The sequence below is a fragment of the Acanthaster planci genome, unplaced genomic scaffold (genome assembly GCF_054643075.1).
Source record: "Acanthaster planci isolate LZ-2023a unplaced genomic scaffold, COTS_SCS Contig180, whole genome shotgun sequence".
Taxonomy (NCBI): domain Eukaryota; kingdom Metazoa; phylum Echinodermata; class Asteroidea; order Valvatida; family Acanthasteridae; genus Acanthaster; species Acanthaster planci.
In genome coordinates this window covers 22,512-33,890 of record NW_028257801.1, presented here as the reverse complement: position 1 = coordinate 33,890, position 11,379 = coordinate 22,512, and the positions used below count along the sequence as shown (strand labels likewise).

Here is an 11,379-nt window from a genome sequence, read left to right as displayed (position 1 = left end):
ACCATTTTGGGGGCCAAACAATCTCTTTTTTTCAAAAGATACTGTGGGGGCACTTTTAATGCTAATGAGCTGGTCAGAAATTCTCACTTGAATTAGTGGTCTGCACCCTTTATATACACCCATTTTTCAGTTTTTCACACCAAACAACACTGAATGGTTGAGAATGCATCAAAAGCCTCAATTCCAGAGAAAAAATGAAAAAAAATTGTCGAATGGCTGTATATGGAGAGAAAATGCTCAAGGTCAGCCTATAGCAAATGTGCACAAACTACTGCAGACTGCCTATATACACTAACTAGTGCAAATAACAATGTGCAGTAAGCAGCTGAAAATTACACTTTTCACATGAGCAGCTTCAACTACCTGTTGCTACAAAATAATGGGGAGTGGGTTACCCAGGCTAGACACTGCCAACTGTAGCGGCCAAGTGCACGAAAGACGTAATACTTTGGCCATGCTTTGACATGAAAGCTCACCCTAGATATTACTCCAGTTGACAGGCTCCAGCCCAAGAGTTGAAAACCTGAGCCCAAAATAGGGCACTTCCAACACAAGAGTAGAACAAATCACCATGCAGAGTGTCTCGATAAATTTGAGTCACCTGTGCATATCCACGGCTTGGCCAGTCGGTGCCCAGGCTGTGCTTGACCATCTAAAATTGAACCGGACCCCCCCCCCCACAGTTGGCCTCTGTTAGGGTTAGCCTTCATTAGGGTTGGCATCCGCTAGGGTTACGCTCTGTTAGGGTTGAAATCCAGCTTTTCTAGGTTTCATTCAGTCCATCCTAATCAAAGAATTTCTTGAATCCGACAAACAAACAATTACAAAGTGACATGTTCCACATGTACATATATAATTCTCATGTGATTACCTGGATATATTTATTGTGTCCGACAATCCAGTACTTCTGATGTCTCATAACCCATAAAACTGTTATTCATGGCTTGTTGTGGTCTCTCCACCACTGCCAGGACCAACGTAAACAAGAGGGATAAATTTTAAACCCAGCCGCCACTACTGCATGGACGCCGCCATTTTGAAATATAGGGTCCAGTCCACTAATTCAAGCCCCATTGAAAACAGTGTAAAATCTGCACCGCTCAGGGCCCAATAATCATGCACGCCAACATCCCTGAGATTTCTGAAACACAAATGAAATTCTTGTCTGGTCACTTATCTTTCAATTTCTTTCAATTTTTTGTGGGTTAACCAATTACATTATTAAATTATTCCCACAAAAACAAAATCACCCCCCAAAAAGTGATTTTTCCGAAGTCTGATTGCAGCCATTTTTCAAGTGGCAACCCTCAACTTTCTCGGGCACTTAGGACCATTTTTCAACCGTAGTTTTCAGCCCTTCTGCCCTCATATGAAAGCTCAAAGACCCAGGGAGTTGATCCTGGCGACGATTTACACAATCTCACCATTTTGGGGGCCAAACAATCTCTTTTTTTCAAAAGATACTGTGGGGGCACTTTTAATGCTAATGAGCTGGTCAGAAATTCTCACTTGAATTAGTGGTCTGCACCCCTAAAGCAGCATAAAGGGGAGATGCCCTATGAGGAGAGACTTCATAAACTAAACTGGATGACTTTGCAAGCACGCAGAGACAGAAACATGATCATGTTCACAGTGAAATGTCTGTTTGGCTTGGTAGACTGTCAGTCTGTCAAAGCCAACATAACAGTTAACACTCGGCATCAAGGTATTCTCTCGTTTAACCATCAATTTGCCAGGACTCTTGCTTTTAAGAACACATCTAGCCATGTCTTTCCAAGGATTTGGAGTAGTTTGCCATCACATATTAAGGACTCCCTTCTAATAGGTTCCTTGAATCACTTCAATGCAGCTCTAGCCACTCATTTTCACGAAGCCTAAGTGTTGAGTTTCCTCTAGCTCATATGTATTGCTCTGTTTTGTTTCCATACACTCGGTTCATCCTCAAAGAGTAATTTATTTTGCTACTACTGATTTCTTGTTGTTATGGAGGAGTTTTTGTTTGTTGCTTTTTTTTCATTTGTCGTATCATGCATTATGCAACCGGAGCTACCGCTTAATTTGTATTTTCCTGCTTGTTCATTTTGTTCGTGTATTTGTTTCTTTTTAATACTCTGTCTCGATTCTGTGTCTTACTGCCTTTTTATTGCTCTGTTCTTTATGCCATTTTTGCCTTTCCCCCTTGCATATTACTCTTGCTCTCTTCTTGCTCTCCCTGTGTTTATTAGTTTTTGTATAAATGTATTCTTTTTATTCAGAGGTCATGTAGATGCTCTTCTGCTTTTTATTTTATGCTTGCTCTTTTATGCATTTTATTGCTTTTTTTATTTGCTCTGCTCTCTAATGCCATTCTTGCTTGTTTTATCCGATTTTTTGTTTTGCTTTGATTTATAAATGTGAGAAATTTATTTAGTTTATTTTGTTTGAATTTATGTAATATATTTATATTTCATGTTTATTTATTTTGTTGTACTTGTAATATTGTTGCTTAAGATCTTCTTGTGTTTCCCTCCAAGTTAGGATTGGCAGGCCCTTGGCCCTTGGGTCACAGTGTTTTATTATACTTTTGTCATTCCGGGCCGACTTGGTTGGGGTTATGTCTTGTTTTTGTTTTTTCCTTTTAACTCGTCTTACTTCTTTTATCACTTGTTTTTGCTGTCATTGTCTTGTTGAAGGCCGAATAAATAATAATAAATAATAATAATAATAATAAAAAAGGACTGAAGCTACTCTCATCTTCCCATAATGCAATGGTCAAACCTAAGGTGAACATAAAAGGACATGTAATCACATGGAATGTCCCGATACAGGATCGGTGTACATGTACATGATTCCAACAAACATGTACGTGGCTATAAACTTGTGCAAAATGAGTGTGAAAAATTGCGCTCCGGTTTTAACGACGCTCCGGCTATAACGACAGAATTGTCGGGAGTCGATTGTATATGCCATGTTAAGTATGCTGTTCATGTTTACTATGCATCCGGGGAGACTCCGTAAGTGCGATTACCTGACACCACAACCGGTGCGTTCGTAGACTTGAGGTACGTCACTGTATAGAGTGGGCAAGCAACACTCGCATACTATTACGCATGGCAAGAGAGATGTGGGAAGGCCTGCATGTAAGCTTCGCTTTAAAGTTTTCTCTGACTTTGTCTTTTCAAATAAATGTGGAAGCATCCAAATCGAATGCAGTGTCATTTGTCTTAAGAGCTCAACTATAACATGCTCAAATGGGCTTATTTCTGTTCACGCCAAGATGCGAATTCGAAATGTAGATTGCGTCATTCTGAGAAAAAACGAGGGGAACTCGTGCTCTGTGTCCGTAGTAACGGTGGATAAACCCTTGTTCCATGTCAAGATACCTAAACTGCTGCCAAAGTTTTGGAAGAGCCCATTGGTACATGTAGTATCTTATCGCTCAGTCCGTGTATTACATATGTCTTGACATGGAACAGACGTCGACACGATGAGGGGTCAAGTGACATAATGCTCAATGACCTTATTTTAAAGATGGCGACTGTGAGCATATGGGTGCACCCTGGTAATTAGGCCAGAAATATGTCCGCCCTCATTAATAAAAGTTATAGACTCAAAATATTCTATATTAGAGGGACCTGAGAGCCATGGAACTGAGGAATTCAAGAAATATGAGACTGGACCTCTGGGCCGGACTCGGGGCTTCCAATTCTGAGCAATTTGGATGCAATCGGGTATGAAAGTGGCACTATTTGAGCCATTTTGCTGAGGGAGGGTTTTTCAAAATAGCTACTTTTCTGGACAGGGACATTTTCTGCATTTTAGGGGTGGTCTGCTTCTGGTGAAAATTTTTCAAAAATTCATTGGTCAACCCCCCGAAAATTGAAAGGAAAATGAAAGAGGACATGTGGAACATCATTTTTCTGTGCAGCCTGAACACCTGTGAGAGTTGTGAGTATTTTTAAAATGTTTGTGAAGTATGGGGATTTATCACTGCTGTCTATGGGAATTTATTTGTAGTGGTGCACCCATATGTAGCCAGAAATGAGATGGCCGAATCAACACGGTCTTCCTTGTAGCACCGGTACACTGCTGCAGAACGGAGCATGCGCATTAACGAGCAGAAGTTCACAGGTACGCTGTAAAAGCATCACATATCCACGCCACATACGCTTAGAACAGAACAGAACTGACTCACATGTAGCACTGTGTAGCACTGGGTTTGTGCACAAGTCAATGGTGTAGCACTTTTTGCTACACGCCGCGGCCCCTTCCTTTTCCATTTTCCCCTGTAGCACTGTGTAGCACTTAGTTTGGACACAAGTCTAGGGTGTAGCACTTTTTGCTACACGCCGCGGCCCCTTCCTTTTCCATTTTCCTGTGTAGCACAGTGTAGTAGCATTTGGTTTGTGCACAAGTCAATGGTGTAGCACTTTTTTTGCTACACGCCACGGCCCCTTCCTGTTTCATTTTCCCGTGTAGCACTGGGTTTGTGAACAAGTCTATGGTCTAGCACTTTTTGCTACACGCCGCGGCCCTTTCCTTTTTCATTTTCCCGTGTAGCACTGTGTAGCACTGGGTTTGTGCACAAAACTATGGTGTAGCACTTTTTGCTACACGGCCTGGCCCCTTCCTTTTTCATTTTCCTGTGTAGCACTGTGTAGCACTTAGTTTGTGCACAAGTCTATGGTGTAGCACTTTAATGCCACACGCCGCAGCCCTTTCCTTTTTCAATTTCCTGTGTAGCACTGTACGTGAAGCACTTAGTTTGTGCACAAGTCTATGGTGTAGCACTTTAATGCCACACCCCGCTGCACTTTCCTTTTTCCTTTTCCCATGTAGCACTGTGTAGCACTGGGTTTGTGCGCAAGTGTATGGCGCAGCACTTTTTTGCTACACGCCGCGGCCCCGTGATTTTCTTGCGCCTTCGTCTTGCACTGTGTAGCATGAGTGTGTGCACGTGCACTTGAAGGTGTGGTTCTTAGACCATCCAATCAACCGTGCTATAGCATATCACCTGACTAAAATTTCCGTGTCGCATGCAGCACAGTGCTATACACACAGGTTCTGTCTGCTTCGGTCTCATTTCCGGCTGGGTAAAACTGTGAGAGTGAGCCCGTTAGATTGAATGGATAAAGGCAAAAAGACTGAAAAATACCTCAATAACGTGAGTGAAATCATTCAGTAAATGGTTTTTAAAAGCGGAAAGGTCAAGAATCTTGTTCGTGGGCAAAAGAAATTGCGCCTACGATGATAAGTGGGTGTGCCGAAATGTTCAATACGCCGCCACGAAATTGCGCATACGGATTTGTGGCTAAGGATGGATCGGGAGTGAGAGTCCGTGCCACACTAGTGGGGCTAATTAGTACCAGGACACTTTCCAATTGTTTACCTAACACCTGTCATGACTATTACAAGACGTTAAGCCATTTAACCATGGTTAAACCTACATGTAGCGCTAGGGTAAGTGGTGTTGACCAAAATCAAAATGGATATTTGGTACATAGGCCTACGTGTGCATCATTACTTCGAGAACTCGAAGTCACTAACTCTGGTACTCTGTGTGACTTGGAGGAAACAAGGTTTTACATGACATCATAATGTTATCGGGTTTGGAATCGAATTTTTGTGATGAAATGGTTTACAGCCCTAAGAAAGCTATTAAACCAAATTTGGCAAAATGTTGCATCCTGACTCCACTTCAGCAGTTGTGCAAAGTCTATGGGGAGTAAAGAGAATTTTCGAAGTATTTCCCAACAACATCGGTCATGTCAGTAAATGTTTTCTCAGTCCAGAATTTGTGTCTTTCCAGCATTTCTGTAATGACTGACTTTTATTGAGACGAAACACAAGTAGGCCCCTATGATAAGAAAAGTGGAGTCAGGATGCAAGATTTTTTCCCCCAAATTTTCCCCAGTCAGCATACATGTACCTGCTTGATCTATACCTGTTATTGCTAATAAGGGAAAAACAATAGTTTCAGAGCATGAGACAGAGTATTTTGGGAAAAAAGGAGGTCTTTTGCTCACCAATTTCTCGCTTCCACCCGTTGACTGTCGCTCCGTTCATGCCGTTCGTGTTTATCAGACTGCGCATGCGTTGAGCCCACCGATGACTGTGCTTGCTCCGCATCTTGGCTCGACCATTTTCGGTGGCGGGGTATAATATCACACACGGCGCAGCACATGTCGCGCATCTCGCCTGATGCATGTTTCCAGGTCGCAACAACGGCCAGGATGGGCCCATGATGAAAACAACACAAGATGTCATCCCCGCCACCGAAAATGGTTGAGCCAAGATGCAGAGCAAGCTCTGTCATTGGTACGCTAAACGCATGCGCAGTCTGATAAAAACGAACGGCATGAACGGAGCGACAGTCAACGGGTAAAAGTGAGAAATTGGTGAGCAAAATCTCCTTTTTTTCCAAATACTCTGTTTCATGCGCTGAAACTATTGTTATCCCCTTTTTAACAGGTATAGATCAAGCAGGTATGCTGACAGGGGAAAATTTGATTTAATAGCTTTCTTAGGGCTGCAAACTATCGCACCACAAAAATTCCATTCCAAAATCCCACAGCGTTACGATGCCATGTAAACCTTGTTTCCTCAAAGTCACACGGAGTATCACAGAGTTACTGACTTCGAGTTCTCGAAGTAATACATCGTTATCATGTAGTCCTGACATGTACATGTAATACGAAGCCCATGACTAACAGTAGTGAGCATGTCAGTAGACATGGTATGTGGGTACGGGTACCTTTTGTCAGCTTTACTTTGGGTTTGCAAATCATACATTGTACTTACACGTACACTTATGACACATTTTGCTTTTGGGGAGGCGCCAGGCTTTTTGATATTTCATACCCACCTTCATGTACATGTATGTACATCATGTACTAGTAGGTAACGGGACTTGATGGGTGCAATCGGTCTGTTATGGTCATGTTTGTATGGTTTACGTGCAGTCCTCAAACTGCGATCTCGCTAGTTTTTATGGATTGGTGTGCATGTACTTATTTTTAACAGTATGGCCTACACGAGAATGAGGAAAGTTGTGCAGGACGCAATCATCATTGTTATGCTTGTACATATATGCATTCCTCTGTCTGCATGCAGCCCACATCATGCATGTCCACCTGCCTCCGGTAAGAATAATTTGCTGGAAACACTCTCGCAATTAATTCGCGTGTACCTGCATGTATATTTTGTGGATTTGTTTGAAACAAATGCATTTGAGGTAGGCCTAGGTAAATGTAGACGTCTTTTGAATTTTATGCCCAGTTGGCAAAGCTTACTCTACCTTGTACCCTCTCTGTGAGCCTAAGTACCTGCACAAAATTCGGTTTCCCCCCCCCCATAACTTCAGTCTGTTTTGGCAAAGTTTGAATTTTTGAGACGAATGTGGCTCAATGATTCAGCTATTGCCTCCCACTTGGTTGACAACATTCCACATTGCCCCAGACGCATTCCCAACTGCTGGTGCAAGTGTTCTGTTCAGAAGCCTGCTGAGGTCAGAGGTCATGCTTTGTCATTGTGGTCAGAATAATTTCTTCCCTGCCCCTGACTCATAAAAACCTCCAGATATTAAGCTTGGTACAGTGCACTGGTACTCGGTACGTGTACAAGTACAGTACATGCAGTCTTAGTGTTTTTAGAAGCCAATGGACTCCGTACTGCAAAGGGTCAAGGTCATTTGTGACAGTAGACCCATAGACAAGAAAGACTCGTCACGTGAACTTCAAATTTGATACTGTTTTATTGTTTGAGGATCCTAGTCTTATTCATTTGTTGAATACTGCTTTAATGTTAAACCAAAGCCAATAATTTAATGGTATTTGAGTTTTTTAATACATCATTCATGTTTTATGTGCAATAATGTGCCCATTATTACTTCGGGAATGTACAATGATGACCAACATTTTTTTGGCTCTCTGATTTCACTGATCTCTTTGCAAAGTGGTGTTCAACTACATGTAAACTTTGTGTTTTGTAGTCTTTTGAAAACTTCAACCTGTTTGTTGATTTACAGTACTTTGATATTATTTGATGATCCCTGTGCAAGGATTAAATTTTTTTTTAAATTTATTTTATCTTATTTCAGCCAACATTACTCAAGATGTATTTCGCCTTGCTAATAAGAGTGCCAATGCACAGCTTGGTCTTTGGCACCGACTGCCCTGCCAATCTTATCGACCAGAGGAACATCCCTTCGGTATTGTGTGGTACAGAGGACGTAGCATCGATGACCCGGCAAGACAGACACTGATTACCTACCAAGATAACGATACTTACCGGGAAAGCGACAGATATGCATTTTCATCTAATTTTGGCCTTATTATCAAAGGCATTGACAGAAGAGATGAAGGCAGCTTTCTTTGTGAAGTCGTCTTTAAAAATGCTGATAGCAGAGTAGAGGAAATCAACTTACAAGTCATAGGTAAGCATTGAAAGACATTTTGTTCTCATTAGATATTGAGTTGAGTGTGTGATCATAAAATACAAAACTTGCATTGCCAGTCAGACTTGAAACATTACATAGATCCCAAAAGAGATTTTTGTGAAGGTTACTGTAATAAGCAAATGTTTCTGTTTGTTTGTTCATATGAAAGGGTGATACTGCATGGATGGCTGTTCAAGCACTCAGTTTTGTGCATGTATCTGTGTACATGTATACACTGTACGTGTAGGTTCAAATAATGAAAAACTGGACTGTTGTAACTTTTTGGTGAATGGACGTTGCCGGTTGACTTTCTGCCATGTTCAAAAGAAGCAAGAAACCACGCAGTTAGGCAAAGTCAAACTCAACCAATGAACTCATCACTGAAGTTTTCAAGATTCTACTCTTGAATTACGATGAAACTGTACATGGTACGTGTATCTCGATACCATGGACCCCGCTGTTTCTGTCGGCCTTGATTAAACCACTCAACCTGCATGAAGGTTGCGCTGAATGGGTAGGGGATGGATTTTCAACAACTTTCTTTGGAGACTTCAGTGACGTTTCATTTGCCCCGTTCATATTTAGATGACTACTTTCCACCAAGAATCGGTGACGGGTCACTGCCTGCCAATCTCCAGCGAGGACACAGACACAAGGTGTCATGTCGTGCACCTCAGACCCTGGAGGCACCAGTAGACGTGGTGTATTGGTCAGTTGGAGAAGGCATCACTACAGACACAGAAATCATTGCCGCAAGATTCATCAAGCATGGCGGTACCAACCTGTTTTTCAACTACGGTACTGATTTCAGTGTCAACAGCGACGCTTCACTTACTGTCAACTCGCTGGAAAGTTTCCAGGAGAACAGGGTGACGTTATGGTGTCACGTATTCCAGTCGAATGGCACGCTCAGCAGCTCTTCCACCGAGGTTTATATCTCAGAAGGTAATTGTTCAAAGCAAGGAATCAAATTGAGTTGTTTTATGTGGGAGGGGCGCTATCTGGTGGGGGGTGAGCATGAACAGGCACACCAGAACACCCTGGGCTCGGATCTCTGCTGGTGTTATTGCTATTTAAATTTCAGCAGTAGACAGGCCAACAGCGGAGGGGGCGGCAAACATGAGGAATTTAAAGAAAAAGAAACACAACTTAAGTTAATTGTTCCTTCTAGGTGAATGGCAGGAATTATACATGTATAATCTGAATGTATTGAAATGGCACAGTTTGACCCTAAAATGATGAAATTGGAAATGTCTGAAAAAAACAGTTTAACTATTCAGCCTTCCAAATTGATTAATTGCCAAGAAAATTAAATTCACACTGTGGACTTCCTCCTGATGGAAATAACAAAGAGTTCACCCTATTGTCATTATCCAATCCTAAAATTACATGTACATTAGAATAAAAACAATAAATCAATATCCCTCAAGTACTGGGAAGATTACTCTCTAATCACTGTGTACCTTAGAGATAGAATCTAATATAATTGAAATCCATTCATTCCAAACAATTTCAAAATTAAAGCAATAATCATCTCCAATAAGCAAGGGATTTACATGTCACTTAATCCTCAAGTACATTTGCCCGTCTCATTAATTTACTTGTCACAGTTTGCCCAACATGTGCCTGTACATGTACATGCAAGTAATGTACACTTATGCGAAACAAGAAACTTCCTTCAATTTAATGATCTAAACTACATAACCCCACATAATTACTCCACCATAGATCCTACTCATAGTTTTTGGTCTCGGCACCATGGACGTCGATACAGATATATGTATATATACATGCACATGTATATGTATATGCAATCCAGACTTGTCTGAGCACACTGCTACAAGGCCGCCATTATTTTACCGCTCGAAAGTAACAAAACCATTTGCCCAATTTACCCGTAAAATAATGTATTTGTACCCTTCCCACGATGTCTAACAATTTCTCCACTCCCCTGGAAACCCATTCGATGATTTACAAGAAATTTACAAGCCCAAGAAGAGTGAAATTTACCTATTTAAATTTCAGCAGTAGACAGGACAACAGCGGAGGGGACGGCAAACATGAGGAATGCCCCTGCCACCGCATGGTGGCGCTGTTGTTACACACCAGCATACTCACAATTATATGTACGATATGCATGACATCCCTCACATTTATATGGTACATGTAACTAGCAGACATTAATTTAGGGATTTCCGATCTTTAAAACAAACTTTACGAAATGCAGTCTGAAAATATCAATCATCTTGTGGTTTGAACTTTGTTATACCGGTATTTCTCACAACCATCTTAGAAAAATACCTGCGAAGAAACAAGTCAACTTGGATGGCCCAAACTGGTCCTTTTGTGCTTGGAATGTACCTTATTCTTCATTTCTCAGTCATCATTGCTTGACATCATATAGAGAGGTCATATTTTCTGTTATTAAAATCCTCAATCTGTCAGCACTTGGACATATTGGCCAGTTGAGGACTGTTAAAGGCTAAAAAAGTTCATTTAGAAGTGTAGACTTCATTCGTCCTAGGTTTCACGCCCTTCTGATTCTGTATAATGTACAGTATGTATGTAGTAGTAGTGTTGTGTACATAACTTCTCTATCTGAATTCTTTTGTGTGCACTCAGATAAAAATTCCAGCACTGCTTTCAGGAATTCAACAACCTCGACCTTCTATCTGAAGAGAGGATCGACGCAAGTCCTTCCTTGCACCAGTTGGACACCTGGTGATGCAATGTGTAACGTCCAGTGGTTTCATGAGTCAAGTGAACAACCTGTTGTTAGTTACAATGTTTCGGCCAATATCCTCGAAGTGGATTCCGTGTATGACTTTGCTGGTAGTTTTGGCCTGGTGATCTCATCGGCCAACAGTAGCCATGCTGGACAGTACAACTGCACCCTGGCTTCTACTGATTCAGGAACTAAGATTGGAGTCATCAATGTGTTTGGTATGTCTCTCAAAAATGAT

The 11,379-nt window shown here is 41.5% G+C and overlaps 1 protein-coding gene across 10 annotated transcripts in view; it reads left to right on the top strand.

Annotated features, from left to right (window-relative positions):
* The first annotated feature begins 1,244 nt into the window (after positions 1-1,244).
* LOC110990728 (complement receptor type 2-like) overlaps positions 1,245-11,379 on the top strand; it is a 32,538-nt gene continuing 22,403 nt past the window's right edge. For 3 of the 10 annotated variants that reach the window (XM_087132281.1, XM_087132280.1, XM_087132272.1), the window contains exons 1-5: positions 4,957-5,143; positions 7,003-7,121; positions 8,078-8,413; positions 9,002-9,361; positions 11,039-11,359. In XM_087132281.1, the coding sequence (XP_086988407.1) occupies positions 7,004-7,121; positions 8,078-8,413; positions 9,002-9,361; positions 11,039-11,359 (1,135 nt within the window). In that variant the 5' untranslated portion in view covers positions 4,957-5,143; position 7,003. The other 7 variants (XM_087132274.1, XM_087132273.1, XM_087132278.1 and 4 more) reach the window with 7 other exon arrangements.